Source organism: Marmota flaviventris, chromosome 18 (assembly GCF_047511675.1).
Source record: "Marmota flaviventris isolate mMarFla1 chromosome 18, mMarFla1.hap1, whole genome shotgun sequence".
Lineage (NCBI taxonomy): Eukaryota > Metazoa > Chordata > Mammalia > Rodentia > Sciuridae > Marmota > Marmota flaviventris.
In genome coordinates, this window is record NC_092515.1 from 47546555 (window position 1) to 47564124 (window position 17570).

The 17570-nt window shown below is 37.8% G+C and overlaps 1 protein-coding gene across 3 annotated transcripts in view; it reads left to right on the forward strand.

The window, feature by feature from the left end:
• Positions 1-17570, forward strand: part of Tango6 (transport and golgi organization 6 homolog) — a 184262-nt gene that overhangs the window by 82909 nt on the left and 83783 nt on the right. For all 3 annotated transcript variants that reach the window (XM_027933280.2, XM_071604246.1, XM_071604245.1), the window contains one exon: positions 16647-16787. In XM_027933280.2, the coding sequence (XP_027789081.2) occupies positions 16647-16787 (141 nt within the window). The remainder of the gene's footprint in view (positions 1-16646; positions 16788-17570) is intronic.

Sequence of the window (17570 nt, forward strand, 5' to 3'; positions counted from 1 at the left end):
ATATAAACAAAGATGCTGTGTCCACCGAAAAATAAATATTGAAATTCTCTCTCTCTCTCCTCTCTCTCTCTCTCTCTTTAAAAAAAAAAAAAGAAGAAGAAGAAGAAGAAAAAAGCATATTACCAATGGAAGAAAGCATCTTCATCCCAGACCTTAAATAATCCCCAATATCATTTTTTAATTTTTAGCTTAAATTTTTTAATAATCAAAATATTTTGTTATGGCTTTATGTGTGTATATAACATAAAATTTGCCATTTCAGCCATTTACATAATTCAGTGGCAGTAATTATACCATTATATTGTACAGTTATCACCACTACTGCTTAAACTTTTTCATCTTTCAAACAGAAACTCTTAACCATTAAACAATAACTCTCTACTTCTTCCTTCTTCCACAATAATTATTTAAGACTAGTAACCAGTGTGCAAGCTGAGGTGAGGAAACGCCATGCTGGGCTTTTTGTTCGCGCGACAAGCGGGTTTGGAAGACCCTCTGCGCTTCCAGAGAACGGAGTCCACACGGAGGGTTTTGGGACTGGAGTTAAACAAAGACAGAGATATTGAAAGAATCCATGGAAGTGGAGTTAACACCCTTGACATTGAACCTGTTGAAGGGAGATACTTCTGCCATGGTTTCACCTCATAGTACATGAGAAACACATGCAAGGAACAAGATTCTCACTTTTACATGTGGTTAAATTTAGAACATAATCAGCAATAATTGTTTTCTTTTTCCTGGTTCTTTCAGGCTCACTATAACACTTCCTATTCAAGGACAGCTATGTGACACTAACTTATAAAATGTATACAGACATGGGAAGCAAGGGATAGCTGATTTCTTTTGGTTTTGGGTTCTAGTGGAAAGAATAAATATTCATTACTATTACTCCAGCCAGCCATTTGGCATCATGATTATTTTTATGACCTATGAAGTATATGAAGCCAGTTGGCAGTGGGAAATATGAGAAATTCTAGATTATATGTACATGAAATATGGTTGGGAAATACAGGCTAAGGAATCTTTTCATAGAACTTAGAGAAAAGTTTGAAGACTTGCTACAGTGTTGTTCTCCTTTATTATATAATAAAAATCTATAACTGTTTGTTTAAAAAAAAAAAGACTTGCCGCAGTCCAGCTGCAGCAAAATAACCGGGGGGTGACGAATAACTTGTGTAGATTGATACAGCAGGAGTGGAAGCCCTTTATTGTAGGACTGGAGCAATATTTATATATTTCACACAGCTTATCTAATTAGCATAAACTAGATACATCAGTCAACCAATAAGGAATCTCTACACTTAATGGCTCGCTGGTGTTACTTCACAAATTACTCCCTCTGGCATTTTGCCAGGCGCCATCCAGACTTGTTTACAGACTCTAACATTTTCTAGGCGCCATCCTGACTTGTTTACAGACTCTGACATTGACTAGTAACCAGTATGTAGCCACACAATAATCAAACACAAGAAACAAGGTCCCAGCTGGGCATAGTGACACATCCCTATAATCCCAGCTATCTGGGAGGCTGAGGCTAAGAGGATCAAAAGTTAGAGGTCAGTCCAGGCAATTTAATGAGACCCTATCTCAAAATAAAGAATAAAAGGGGCTGAGGATATAGTTAAGTGGTAGAGTGCCCCTGGGTTTAATCCCCAGTACCACAAAAAGATAGAAAGGGAGGAAGGAAGGAAAGGAAACTAGGTCCCAAAAGAGTTTAGATAACAACAAAAAGCGATCTAATAAATATGGGGGAAAAAAGGAAGATATAAAAAGTAAAATTAACTCATTGGGTAAGTTTTTCAGTAGACACAGCTGAAGAGGGAATTAATGAACCAAAAAATAAAAAAGATGAAATTATTAAGAAGGCAGCACAGAGAGACAATATTTAGTCTCTGGAGGGAGAAATAAGAAAGGAAAGATTAAGAGATTTGATCTCCTAAAAATTTTAAACTCATTTATGTCAAAACAACCTAACTTTAATTTAAATGCAAAGCCTAATTAACAAAAAAAAATCTGCAACAAAAACAGCAAATATGGGCTGGGGATGTGGCTCAAGCGGTAGCGTGCTCGCCTGGCATGCGTGCGGCCCAGGTTTGATCCTCAGCACCACATACAAATAAAGATGTTGTGTCCGCTGAAAACTAAAAAATAAATATTAAAAAAATTCTCTCTCTCTCTCTCTCTAAAAAAAAAAAAAAAAAACCAAACATTAATCTATTGAGACTGAAAATAGATTTGTAGTTGCCTAGGGCTAGAGGCCCTGGGTGGAAAAGTGACTAATGGGTGGGAGGTTTCTTTTTGGACCCATGAAAATGTTCCAGAGTTAAATAGTGCTGATGGTTTGAAAAACCATGTGAATGTCTGAAAAACCCTGAATTATATACATTAAAAGGGTGAATTTTATTATATCTCAATAGACCTGTTTGGTTTGGTTTGGTTTGGCTTGGTGGGGGGTGGGGTGGGGGCGGTTACTCGGAATTGAACCCAGGGTGCTTGACCTTTTAAAGGATAAGCAGTTAATGCCTTTATTACTTAAAGGGTTTCTAGAGATTAATAAGAAAAATATCTAGTAGATAAATGGATAAAAACTAATTTGGCATTATGTGTGTAAAACCAGGAATGCTAGGTGTTGAACTATACCCCCAGCCCTTTCTTTTTACTTTACTTTTCTTTTTTTTTTTTTTTTTTTTGGTACCAGGGAATGAACCCAGGGGAGCTTAACCACTGAGCCACATCCCCAGCCCTTTTTATTTTTTATTTGAAACAGAGTCTGCTAAACTGCTTAGGTCCTCACCAAGTTGCTGAGGCTGACTTTGAACCTACAATCCTCTTGTCTCAGCCTCTCAAGTTTCTGGAATTACAGTCGTGTGCCACCATGCCCAGCTTATTTTTCTTACTTTTGAGACAGGGTCTTGCTAAATTGCTGAGGCTAGCCACAAACTTGCTATTCTCCTTCCTTAGCCTCTCTAGTCCCTGGAATTATAGGCATGTGCCACCATGGCTGGCAATTATTTGGCAATTATTGGCAATTTTTAAAAAAGAGAGTTTCCAATGCTGACTAAATATAGTGAAATGGGCACACTTGAGCACTCTAGGTAAGAAAATTAATTGGAATATTTTTTGGAATGCAGCTTGGGGCCAGTTATTTCTCTTTGGGGAATCTACCCCAAGGATATAAGTTGGAGGTAGATGCCTATAGTAGTTGAAGAAAGCCTATGAAATCTTTCCTCATTGAATAATTATGTATATAATCATGGAGTGGGCAGGTCTCCCTTGAAGAACATAGGTGCTTTTTGAAATACAGTTCATTTGTCCACCTTCAGGAAGCATCACCCTCATTCTCTACCTTTGTTTTTACTTCTGTGCTAGCATTACACACAGAACATATAATATTAACCCACACTATCTTGTAATTCTTGGCTAATTTGTCTCCTCTCCAGATAGGCACTGCTGCATTTTTAACATGTAGTAATAGTATCTGGCACATAGAAGTCACCTTGTTACTGTGAGAATGCATGAAAGAATTATTTCCGTTGCTCCTGTTCTAAAGCTGTTTTCTAAACTTGGCTATGTATGCCTTAGCTTCAGATTATTTTATATAGTCTTATATTACTTTTTTCCAAAATTTTCCCCTTTTTTTAAACTGAAATAAAATTTTAAATAAATTTTTTTCTACTATTATTATTTCATATATTCATTATTTGTATTATTACCCCAAGTAATAATATTGCTATTAAAGTTTTAAACATTATCTTGGATAACTTGGAATTGTCTAGTGTAAAAGCAGTTGAGATAATAAGACTCCCTCATTCTACCAAAAACAACTGTTAAAAATAAAACAAAATTGTCCACAATTAAACAGTATGTGTACATATTTATTCAAAGAATGGTCTGTGAAAGAAAGAACATCAATATATTTGTGTTGATTTTGGATTTCAGGTGATTTCTTAAATTGGTACATTATGATTATACATAATAGTGAGATTCATTGTGACTTCTTTGTGCACATGACATAATTTGATCAGTTTCATTTTCTACTACATATCTTTTTCCTCCCCACTTCCTCTGCTGAATCCCTTCTTCTACTCAACTAATCCCTAGTCTATTTTTATGAGGTCCTTTGTGTGTATGTGTGGTGTTGCTAGGGATTGAACCCAGGAGTGTTCTACCACTGAGCTATACCCCAGCACCGCCCCCCTTTAATTATTTTTTAATTTTGAGGCAAGATCTTACTGAGTTACTCATGCTGGCCTCAAATTTGTGATCCTCCTGCTTCAGCCTCCTGAGTTGCCGAGATTATAGTTATATACTACTTTGGTCCCTTTTTAAAATTTTTTTCTAACTTTCACATATGAAAGATAATATATGACCCTGACTTCCTGAGTTTGGTTTATTTTGCTTAATGTGATGTTCTCCAGTTTCATCCATTTTCCTGCAAATGACATAATTTAATTCTTTTTTATGGCCAAGTAAAACTCTATTGGGTATGTATACCACATTTTCTTTATGCATTTATTTGTTGATAGACACCTATGCTGATACCATAACTTGACTATTATGAATTGTACTGCTATAAACATGGTTGTGTATGTTGCTGCTATATTGCTATAGTAGGCTGATTTATAATTCTTTTGAATAAATACTGAGGAATGATATAGCTGGGCTATATGGCAGTTCCATTCCTAGTGTTTTGAAGAAACCTCATATTTATTTCCATAGTGGTTGTGCTAATTTACAGTTCCATCAAAAGTGTGTAAGTATTTCCCCCACACACACCAGCATTTATCATTTGGACTTTTTTAATTTTTTTTTTTTTTTTAGTTATACATGACAGTAGAATCTTTTGATATATTTTTACAAATATTATTATTTTAATTCTTGATGATTGCCATTCTAATTGAAGTGAGATGAAATCTTAATGCAATTTTGCTTTACATTTCCTCAGGTGATTCATTTATTTTGGTACTGGGGATTGAATTCAGAGGTGCTTTACCACTGAGCTACATTCCTAGCCTTTTTCATTTTTCATTTTGAGACAGGATCTCACTTAAGTTGCTGAGTGTGACCTTGAAATTGTGATCCTCCTGCTTCAGCCTCCCCAGTCACTGGGATCACAGGTGTGCCATCACATCTGGTGTCCATGTGTTTTTTTTTTGTTTGTTTGTTTGTTTTTAAAAAAAGCTTTGTTGAGATCTGATGCATATACCATGCAATACACTCTTTTTATTTTTCCAGCACAGGGGATTGAATCCAGGGGCTTTTTATGCTAGCTAAGTACTCAACTGCTAAGCTATATCTCCAGTTTTTTTTTTTAATTGTTAATAAACCTTTATTTATTTATATGTGGTTCTGAGAATCGAACCCAGTGCCTCACACATGCCAGGCAAATGTCCTACCACTGAGCCCCAGCCCCAGCCCTCTCCAGTTCTTTTTAAATTTAATTTTATTTTGAGACAAGGTCTCTCTAAATTGCTCAACCTGGTGTTGAATTTGAAATCCTTCCTGCCTCAGCCTCCAAAGTAGCAAGGATTACAGGTATGCTACAATGTACTCTTTTTTTTTTTTTTTTTTTGGAGATGGGGGGTACTGGGATTGAATTCAGGGGCATTGGACCAATGAGCCACATCCCCAGTCCTATTTTGTATTTTATTTAGAGACAGGGTCTCACTGAGTTGCTTAGTGCCTCACTTTTGCTAGGCTGGCTTTGAACTCGCAATCCTTCTGTCTCAGCCTCCCGAGCCACTGGGATTACAGGCCTGTGCCATTGTGCCGAGCACAATATACTACTTCAGGACTGAAGTGGTAGCTCAGTGGTAGAGTGCTCGCCTAGCATGTGTGAGGCTCTGGGTTTGATTCTTAGAACCATATATAAATAAGTAAAATAAAGGTCTAACAACAACTAAAAATAAACTTATAAATAAAAAAGTGTATGATTCATCTTGGTACAGTGGTGCACACCTATAATCCCAGCAACTAGGAAGGCTGAGGCTGGAGGATCACAAGTTTGAGGCCAGCCTCAGCAATTTAGCAAGACTCTGTCTCAAAATAAAAATAAAATGTGATATGTAGCTTAGTGGTGACTTGCCTCTGGGTTCAATCCCCAGTCAAAAACCAAAAATGTATAACACCATAGATTTTAGTTTATTCACAGAATTGTGCATCCACCACTACTATTAATTTCAGGACATTTTTATTATCCTAAAAAGTAATCTTCTCTCCTTTACCTTTATTCCCTGAGCCTCTTGTATCTCCCCAGATGATTTTATGTTACTTTATACATCTCTGTGGTATTTGAATTTTTACAGTGACCATGTATTATTTATTTCATCAGGAAAAACAATGTCAACTTCTTTAGATTATAGAAGCAAAGTTAGTTTTTAATTTATTTATTTTTTAGTTGTTGATGACGTTTATTTTATTTATTTATTTGTGGTGCTAAGAATCAGAGCCACTGCCTCACACATGCTAGAGAAGCACTCTACCACTGAGCCACAATCCCAGACCCGCAAAGTTAACTTTTTTTAAAATATGTATTTTTTATAACTTTATTTATTTATGTGGTGCTGAGGATCAAACCCAGTGCCTTACACATGCTAGGTAAGCACTCTACTACTGATCCACAACCCCCCCACCCCACCCCCATCCTCGCAAAGTTAGCTTTTAAAGGCTCTCCTTTCCCCTCTATTTATAGGTGTCCTGTTATAATTCACTGCTTAGTAAATGATTTGGACCTAAGGGGGTGAAAGTCAGGATAACTTCCTGTGGAGCCTAGGCCTGATAACGCCCTCAAATGATAGGCAGTGTTCAGTGTATATGTGCATTGTTCAGGAGAGAAGGGGCTCTTTGGAGAAGTTTTACAGATCTTTTTGGTTTCTGTATGTAGTTTTAAGCCCTACAAGTCATGATTGCTGATTTTGCAATGATCACTTTCTCTAAGCCAGTACTAGCCTGGAGCGCCCATGGCAGAGACTTGCCTAATCATCTCATCAGGCATCTGCTAGGCTTAATTAAGGGAAAAAAGAGAATTTAGGAAGAGCTTCTGTCTTGCCTCTGTCACTGGCTGATACCCAGGCACTGAACAAGTCTCTTAGTCCACCAACTGTTCTTAGGGCACTGGTGGATGTGAAAGATCAGCCCTACCTTGCCAGAATTAACCAAGTGACTACTTCCCTTGGAAGTCTTTTTTATTTTTTTTTTTTAATTTTTATTGTTGGTTGTTCAAAACATTACATAGTTCTTGATATATCATATTTCACACTTTGATTCAAGTGGGTTATGAACTCCCATTTTTACCCCGTATACAGATTGCAGAATCACATCAGTTACACATCCATTGATTTACATATTGCCATACTAGTGTCTGTTGTATTCTGCTGCCTTTCCTATCCTCTACTATCCCCCCTCCCCTCCTCTCCCCTCCCCTCTTCTTTCTCTACCCCCTCTACTGTCATTCATTTCTCCCCCTTGTATTATTTTTCCCTTTCCCCTCACTTCCTCTTGTATGTAATTTTGTATAACCCTGAGGGTCTCCTTCCATTCCCTTGGAAGTCTTTGACTTCCTCTTAATTGGGGAGAACCTGATGCATCAGTCAGCTTTGCTGACTCAGCAGCTTCTCTGTGTAGGTGAAATGACAGTAGAAAACCTAGGAACTAATGAACCTGAAGCTCAGGTGATCCCTCCCTACCAGGTCTTCCCATCTCAGGGTTTCAAGAAATGTAAAGTGTTTTATTTTCTTACCTAGACTCAGCTAAAAGAGTGAATCAGCTGAAAGTTTTCTTGGCTCTCAGAAGCTCCTCTTTTCTTTTTACCAGTAATTCTTTTGATAGCACAAAGAGAATGATGATGGCCTTTTTACTCTTTGAAAGCTACATTCATGGATTTAATGAATTGATGTCTTGCTTCTTTCTTAACTAAGATACACTGAAATGTAAGTTACTCTGAATGTATAGAGCAGTAATTACTTTCATAGTAATACTAATTATTATTTTCCTTCCTTTCTTTCCTTCCTACTTTCCTTCCTTCCTTTCTTTTATTTGCTTTCAGTCAATGTTGGGGCAGCTTTGATCTTATACATCAGTCAGTACCTTTGATCATCATGATCTTCTTGACACAATTTTCCTAACTCTGCTTCCTCTTTCCCTTCTGGAATCATCTGTAAATATTGGATAGAGGCAACTCTGATAAGGTGGGCTGTAAGTTTTTAGTGCTGTTTCAGATTATATTTTATTTATTTGGAATCAGAATAAGAGGTTTAGGGGTTTGCAGTAGCCTATAAGGTGTTGCAGAGTGGAGATGTTTGAGTCACTGGATAAAAAACTGAAACTCGTTAAAATCTTAATTTTCCAGTTCCCTTTTGTATGGCTTTTCTGTCCTCACTAATGTTGGCAGCATCTCAAATTAGAATCATTCATGAATTTCATTAACATTACTACCTCTCTTTTCACTTGCTAAATAAAGATACCAACTAGGAACAAAGCAGCCCCTAAGAAGACCAGCTAGACCCAGTAGATAAGCTGACTGTTCATGTGGGATGCAAAGTGGTGGGTCCTTCTCCTTATACCAACCTTGGAATCTGATGGAAAACACATTTTATAGAGTAAGGCTAATTTTTTTTTTTTTTTCTGTACTGAAGATGCAACCCAGGTGATGTTTAACCAGTAAGCTACATCTACATCCCCAATCCTTTTTATTTTTATTTTGGGACAGAGTTTTGCTAAATTACTTAGGGCCTTGCTAAGTTGCTGAGGCTGACTTTGAACTTGTGATGTTCCTGCCTCATCCTCCCAAGTCCCTGAGGTTACAGGTATGTACCAGCATGCCTGACAAGGCTAATCTTATATATACTTGAAAATGTAAGGTTTGCTATCTTTTGAGTTAGGATTTTGCGAAGTTAGTACTATTTTCGTAACTTTCTCAATTCTCTATTCCTCAGCTTCTCCCTCAGTAAAATTAGGAGTAATAATAGCACCTACTTCGAACTGGGTGCAGTGGCACATTACTGTAATCCCAGTGACTCAGGAGGCTGAGACAGGATGATCACAAGTTCCAGGCCAGCAACTTAGCAAGACCATGTCTCAAAATAAAGAATAAGAACTGGGGATGTAGCCCAGTGGTAGAATGTCCCTGGGTTCAATTCCTAGTACCACAAATAATTATTATAATAATAACAACAGCAATAATTATAGCTTCTTCAAAGAATTGTTGAGCACTAAAGGCATGAGTGCTGAGACAACGCCTGGCATATTGAAGTCACTCAGTGTGTTAGTCTATGCTTTTAGGCTTACTTTTTAATAATATTTCATGATCCTCAGGCTGGGATTGTGGCTCAGCAGTAGAGCGCTCACCTAGCATGGGTGGGACCTGGGTTCGATCCTCTCAGCACCACATAAAAATAAAGGCATTGTGTTGTGTCCACCTACACCTAAAAATTAAATGTTAAAAAAAAAAAAGTCTCTTTGTTTAAAAAATAAATATTTCATGATCCAAATGGCTTCCAGTAAGTTTGGCTAACTATGAATAAACAGGTTATTCACTCATTTTTTCCCTCCAAAATGGGAATTAGAAAACAATGTTATTTGGATTCTTATTTAGAGATAGACACTAGGTACGGTTCTTACAGATCTTCAGCTGTTAGGCATCATAGCTTATTATTATAACTGTTTTTTCCTCAGGCCTGAGTAACACACACTCATCCTGAATCTTTATAAATTTGTTGGGACCTATCCACAGTTAACATAGCTTTGGAGCTTTAAAGAAACTAAACATCAAATTGGCATGCTAGATGTTGTCATTTATTCTTAATTACAAAGACAGCCCAGCTATTGAGTTTCCCATACTTCCTTGATCTAACAACCAACTTCCCCAGTTTGTGTAACTTCCTGGATTCTCAGTGCTGGCATTACTATTAGTTTCCATCATAATGAGAGTTCTCAAATATAACAGGATTCTAGTACTGAGTAGTGTTTTCCTTCCCTTTGGAGTTCTACCTTTCTTGTTTTTGTGACTTAGAGCTGCAAGAGAGGACAACACAGATTGGTTATTATCTTTTCATAATCAGAAGGAAAATTTCTTTGTGTCTGACCACTTCTCTTGACTGTCACTCATTGTCCTTTTCGAACTAGAGCTTCCTCTGCAAATTAATATGTATTTTCTTATCTTGCTAGTTTTTAAGATAAACTTATTTTATTAATTACTTTGAACTAACCTTAATAAAATATTTTTATCTGCTGCCCTGTTTCTTACTTCTACCCCGATTTCTAAGCCCTAGAAATGACCATGTTCACTTCTCTATCTTTTAAAAGTAGTTTCTTCTACTAATTACCTCCTTATTTTTAAATAAAATGCTCACACAGATCTCTTTTGATTTAAATTTTTGGACATTATTTAGTCATTTTCTGCATTAGCTGCAGACTTAGTGCACAAACACAGGCACACACACTCAGAGCCCTGCTAATGTTTTCCAATCTAAATGTTTGGCTAAATAATTGGGCAGTGCTCGCTGCCAACTATGGGTATGTATAGTAATGACAAGCAAGCCTACTGCAGTGATCAGTCTTTTTTTTTTTTTTTTAGAGGGGGGGGAGAGAGAGAGAGAGAGAATTTTTTAATATATATTTTTTTTGGCAGACACAACATCTTTGTTTGTATGTGGTGCTGAGGATCAAACCCAGGCCGCACGCATGCCAGGCAAGTGCGATACCGCTTGAGCCACATCCCCAGCCCAATGATCAGTCTTTCTTGTACATTCCTTTAGTTTTCCATGTACTTACTGCTAAATTTTTCCAAAGATTATTTTATACCATCTTTGTTCTCTTTTTTCCACACTCCAGACTTTCATACCTGTCCTGTTCTTTTTCCTTATTTGTGGGCTTATTCCTTTTTCACTCTTTAATTGTCACTTTAATGGAATTTCAGGAGGAAGAAGTATAAATGTTTGTGGTAATTCTGCCACATTTGGTTGCAAGTTTTTTCCTAGTCACCCTGTTACCCTTCCTAGAAACAATATGTGTCATTAGTTTCTTGTATGTCATTCCAGAAATCTTTGATGAGTATGTATTTCTCCTTTGTACACAAATACAGTTGAATTCTAGGCACCTACTTTTCACTTAATACTGTATCTTAGAATTCATTCCATAATTTCTTCAAAAACTGATTTTGGGGAAGGGGTAGTGTGTGCATTATATTCCGTTGTATGAATAGCCATAATTTAATCAGTTCTCCATTAATGAGCATTTAATTTGTTTTGTACCATCTCTGTTACAAATAGTGCTACAGTGGTGATTTTATGCTCAGTTTTTTACTTGTGCTAGTGTATCTATTAGAATACATTCTTAGAGTAGAATTTCTGGCTTACCACAGAAGTTATATTTTTTAAACATAATATTGCTTTTTTTAATATTAATGCAAGACAGTGAAATGTGGTTTTCCCATTTAGCTCGTAAATATCAAGTCATTTTCTCCCTTTTGCTATTCTTATGCTGCAAGGATAACCAAAGCAAATTTGGATACCAAAGGAAGATGATACTATGCCCTTACTGGTGGATTTCCCTTTACATTTAAGATATGCTCTTTTATCCCACTTTCTACTATCCAAAAGCCTTTTAAAAGAGTAGATATGAAATATTTTCTTATCATTTTTTCTTTTTTCAAAAGATAGATTTATTTAGAAGATAGATACAAATTCCAGGAAGAATGTGGACCATCTCAAGAGTGAGATATGACCTTAATATCATTTTTATAATAACCCAAAAGTTTAAATTTATTATTTTTAACTGATAAATAAAAACATAAAATTGTGGGCTAAGGATGTAGCTCAGTGGCAGAGCGTTTGCCTGGTGTTTGCCAAACCCTGGATTTAGTCCCCCAGTACCACGAAAACAAAAAACATAAGAGTACAGATTTATGGGGTACCATGTGATGTTTCAGTACATGTATATTACAACTTTTTGAGACATAATTCACATGCTATACAGTTCATTCATTTAAAGTGTAAAGTTCAGTGGGTTTTAGTATATTCACAGAATGTGTAACCATTTTGACAGTCAATTTTGGAATTTCTTTATCATCCCCCAAAGAAACTTCATATCCATTAGCAGTTGCTCCTCATTTCTTCCCAACTCCTACAGCCCTACATAACCACTAAATCTACTTACTCTCTATATAGTTTTGCCTAATCTGGTCATTTCATGTAAAGAGAATCACATAATACATGACATTTTATGTTTCTTATGGTTTGTTGGCAAAAATACCTAATAGGTTCAAGTACATAGGTAGTTTTCCAGTTTGAATGGGTATTTTAGGAGGTTATCTGTCCAGGAAAAATGATGAAGGTTAGTTTCAAAGTAGAGATGGCTTAGCAGGTTCCTTGATAGAGCCAGTCAGCAGAAATATTTAGAATTAGACCATCTTTCCTATAATGTAAGAGCACTATATCAAGTGAGATTGTACCTGAACTCCTTCTATTGATAAAGGACTTCTACTTTGTTCCCATCAAAAATACATTTCTAGAGGCTGGGGATACAGCTTAGTTGGTAGAATGCTTACTTTGCATGCACAAGGCCCTGGGTTCAATCCCTAGCACCACAAAAATAAATAAATAAATACATTTCTATGGGTTGAAATGAGCTCAGTGGCAAAGCGTCTGCCTTGCATTCGCAAAGCCCTGGGTTCAACCCCCCAGTTCCAAAAAAAGACAAAAAAATATATATATATATATACATTTTTAGCTTTGTAATGAAAGTCTTTGGCTGGCAGGGGGCTCGTTATTTTGCAGTTAACTGTTTCTGTTTTATTATAAGAAGCACTTTCAGTAATATTTTTTCAGTTGAGTTAGTTCACCTCTGTGCTATGCAGTGCCCCCAAAACATGGATTAGAGAGCTTTCATGAACTCTTGTCAGTTTGGGTTCACCTTTGCCTTTTGTATATCTTATCTGTTATACACATCCTGAAATGCAAAGTAATTTTTCTGTGATCAGAGCAGAGAGAGGTATCTCTCACATGATCTTTTGGTTCTTATTGTCAAAGGGATTGATGTGTCATGTTTTCTTGAAGCCTGTGCTAACCCAGAAGTTACCCCATTTTCAGATTACAAAGGAATTATCAAGTGTGAGGGATCAAGTGTCATGTGAAGGTTATGACAGTGACTTCAGCATGTCAATGTTAGAAAATCCTTCTAATAAGAAACAAAAACAACCACAAAAAGTCTCCTCTCTGTCATTGTCATTTGGTCTTAACCATCATATATGATTCTTTAAGCTGGTGAGTAAGACAGGAACTGCTCTTATCCTCCAAGGAGTCATAAACTTTTAGGTAGCAACCGTATCCTAGAAGGTAAAACTCAGCAGTCAGAGAGCCATTTGGCAGCAGTCTGTGGAGCAGGCAGCAGGAAGAAAAACAATGGCTGACATACCCAGGACTGTGGGAAACAGGGAAACTGTGCTTTGCCATTGCCAATCTTTATATAAGAATGGGAAGACTTATAGCTCCTTGGTAGAGTTTAAAGGTTACCATTGTAAAAAAAAAAAAAATGCAAGAGGAGTATGTTGGAATTCCTTTGGGGGGGGTACAATAAAAGCATATATATATAAAAAAAAGTCTAGTGGGTAAAAATATAGTTGGATCCCAGTGCCCAAAGCTTGCCTTCTCCCTCCCTCTCATGGCTTGACTTTCTGTGATGGAGTCATTCTTGGTGGGCTTCCTCCACCTGGTAGTCACTGACAACTGCACGTTAATAATGTTAGCAAGGGTGTGGTGAAGGAAGCTTGTCTCCACTTTCTTTTTCTTTTATTATTTTTTAGTTTTAGGTGAACACAATATCTTTATTTTTATGTGGTGCTAAGGATTGAACCAGTGCCTCATGCATGCTAGGTGAGCACTCTACCACTGAGCCACAACCCCAGCCCCTCTCCTAGAGTTTTTTCAAAGGGGTTCCAGGATCAAGTCTTATTGGCCATTCCTGAACCAATCATCAAGGTTGGGGTGGCATAGAATATGATAATTCACCAGTGTGGGGAAGGAGGAAGAAAAAGTGAGTAGTTAGCCCACTGAAACGAAGCAAACTGAGAGAAGAGCCATATGTTTTCAAAGAAACACTAGGGTCTGATTGCCAGAAGAAAGTAGAGGCTGTGCACAGCCACATATCTGTCCACTGCAGAGAGGACAGCAGGGCTAATTTGACCAGGATGATATGTGCATAGAACTAAATAACTGTTTTGTGTCAATGACTAATGAGAGAATATAGGAATAAACAACAGTAGGAGGACTTTAATAATAAATGAGTTTCAGAAAAGCTGGATATAGATCAAAGTTTTATACAGCAAATTCCATTTTCCCACTGTTTTCCATTACAAAGTCAAGACTACATTCTTAAAAGGAAACAGATCCAGCATATCTCTGAGTTGGGAACTTCTAATGAAAAAGTGGTTATAATAGCTACATTCATGATCTCTATACACTAGTCCTTGTAATACAACAGTGCCAGAATTGAAGTTACCACCTACCAATTCACTTTTCTTTGGGGGCTCTTTTAGGAGTTAGAAGTTATTTCCTTTCTCTTCCTCACCTTCTTTTTAAGTCACAGATTGTTTTCCTATGCTAGAATGTTTCCTAACTCCTCCTTAAACCTGCAAGGACTTCTCTATCACTTTACCAAATAGAGTGAACTACAGCTAGTGTCACATATTACCAACAGGGAGCTGTGTATTTCAAGTTTGGCCACAGCCTGAAACTCCCTTAAGAGCCGGGTACCCCTTGTGTAAAATTGGAGCCCACATGCAGGAAGGCGTGGCTTAGGGCCGTGTGCAGAGGCTTCCCTGGTTCTTTGGAAGCAAAAAGGCAGGAGTTGGGAGGACAAAAAAGAGGATGGTCGGACAGGTGCAACCCTCAGCAGGTGCAATGCCTTCATGGCGCACCAGATGCGGGGGGGGAGTGAAGAGAGAGAACCATGATTTATAAAAGAATGCAATCACAACCATACTTTAGAAAATGTTGTTGTGAGATTATCAGTTTAAACTGGGGAATGGTAAACTCAGATGAAGATTAATTATGGATTTCTCAAACATTTATTACTCCCTTATCATCCTCTCTTTTTAAATCCCTCAAATTTGTATCAACTGTGTCTTTGAGCCCCTTTTACTCATCCATTCATTCATTAACTCTTTAACAAATGGTTATTGAGCACCTGCTGTTTGTTGGCACTCTAGTAGGCATAGGGGACACAGCAGGAAACAAAACAAAATCCCTTGACTTTATAGAGTTCACATTCCGGGGAGGAGAGCAGACAATAAATAAGGAAATATATGACCTGTCAGGTAATATTATGTGCCAAGAAGAAAATGAAGCAGGGTGAGAGGGATAAAGAGTGGCAGGTGAAGGAGGCTGCCACTTTGTATTTGGTAGATATGATATGTGCACAGAGACATGATAGGAGTTCAGGAGCAGCTGTGAGGCTTCCTGGAGATGGAGCAGCAGGGTTGGGGTCTGAGCCAGGGGCAGCTTGGTCTCCTTGAAGAAAAGCATGGCAGCCAGAGCTGAGAACAGTGTGCAGGAGGGGAGAGTAGGGTCAAAGAGGGGGTTGGAGAGAGAACCAAGGCAGAAAACCAAGGCAGCAGGGGCGGGGGGGTGGGGGGGATGCGGAGTTGCTCTGTGTTGGGGAGAAGAAAACCATTGTGGGATTTGGGCGGAAGATTAAGGGCTCCTCTTGTGTCTTAAGTCAAATTGTTCCAACTGCAATGAGGGAAAAGGGTAGATACAGGGGAGACCAATTAAGGGATTATTGAGAAAATCCAGACTAGACACTAGGGATGAAAGTGATTGAGGCAGAAGTGGTGAGATGCATTCTCATCTTAGATATATTTTTATTGTGAAATTTCTATTTCCTATTTTTTTTTCTCACTGTTCTTTAGAGGGATGAAAGCTCCCCCCCCCCCCCAGTAATAGAGTTTGTTTTTCTATAGTCTGAAAACAAGGGGCTTTATTTTGGTCCTGCCTGAGGTTATAACTCCCTTATTCCATCTCTGCAGAGCTTGCTCAGTATGGGGCTGGGCTCAGATACGATAGCACTGTTGGAGGTTATACACTGAGCAAGCCCTGGCAGGGATAGGAGAAGGGATCCTAAGGGGGACTCAAGGGCAGTATCTTTCCTGTTTCTGTTCATCAGGGATCTCAGCTTGAATGCTCTGAAAGCTTCCTTGTGGAAATTGCTCTCATCTTTGACAGGGAGAAATTACACTGAAATGGAAAACTATAGCAAAGACAGGAAGCACTCTAGGCTTTAGACTGATACGTTATCAGTGATAGTATAAGTCATCCAACCTTAGAGCCTCAGAATTGGGGAGATCCCTAGTGGTCTCCTGCTGCTGAATCTCTGTGTGATACGTAGTCCTCTAGCCTCTGCTTCAGGAGTCTGTAACCCATAGAACATAGAATGTCCATACTGAGAGAGGGACCTTCGAGATTGGGCTGTGATGAGATGAATCTAGGAGTGTGAATTCCCAGAGTCATCCCTTGTTGTCTCTCCAAATAAAGGACAGCCCTTTGTAGTAGGTGTGTTTAAATATACCTGCATCTCATCACTGGATGTCTGGGTTTATTTGCCTTTCAATCCTAAATAATAATAAACTGTTTTCTTTTTGTTTCAAACCCCAGGAGTTGCCCTGCTCTCAGATGTGTACCCTGAGAAAATTTTGGTTGATCTCCTGGCTCAGTATGACAGCGGCAAAGATAAATACACACCAGAAACCAGAATGAAAGTTGGGGAAGTCCTAATGCGAATTGTCAGGGCATTAGGTGAGTTTTCTTCTTCTATCCTCTGGAACATGGTGGAGAAGTGTGGCTTTGAACCAAAGTCTGTGTCCTAGAAGGTTTGTTGTATTAGTAGGTGAGGGCAGATTGGGGGCTGAGATGAACTAATTCCCTACTATTTATTGAATGTCCATTTTGAGCTAGAAAGTGGTATACTGGGGAGCAAGGTGAAAGAAAATAATTGTTCATTCTGAAGACAGAGATTAAATTAAGATGAACTTCTCCATAAGCCAGAAGGAGACTTTATATATTGACAACTGGTCTATATAACATAGAATTGAGAGAAGTAGTTTTTAACCTGTGTTCTATAGACTTAACCATTGACTGCCACCCTGTGTAAACACTAGTAGCCTTACAGTAAGGCAAACCAATCAGACCATTGAGAGCCAGAATGTATGACAGAATCCATTTTACCCAGATAACCACCATGTTGAATTTTGAGAATTATTTTCTGTTTGGGGATTGTATTCTTACCTTTCATGCTCTGTATCAGATTGTGTTATGAAAGATAGCCATTATTAATATTTTGGCTTAAAAACAATGCCACACTGGCCACTTAAATCAAGAGATCACATTGAATTCTTTATTTACCAGCATTGCAAAAAATTCATTAAATTCCACATAGCCACACACTATTTGTATGGACATAGCCCTTAATTTTCCTGATTTCTGGATGCCTGTTTTGGTTAAAGATACAACCTAGAATTCCAGCCAGTTAAATCCTTTCATCAGTGAAATAAGACTTTCATGAGAATGAAATTTGAAAAT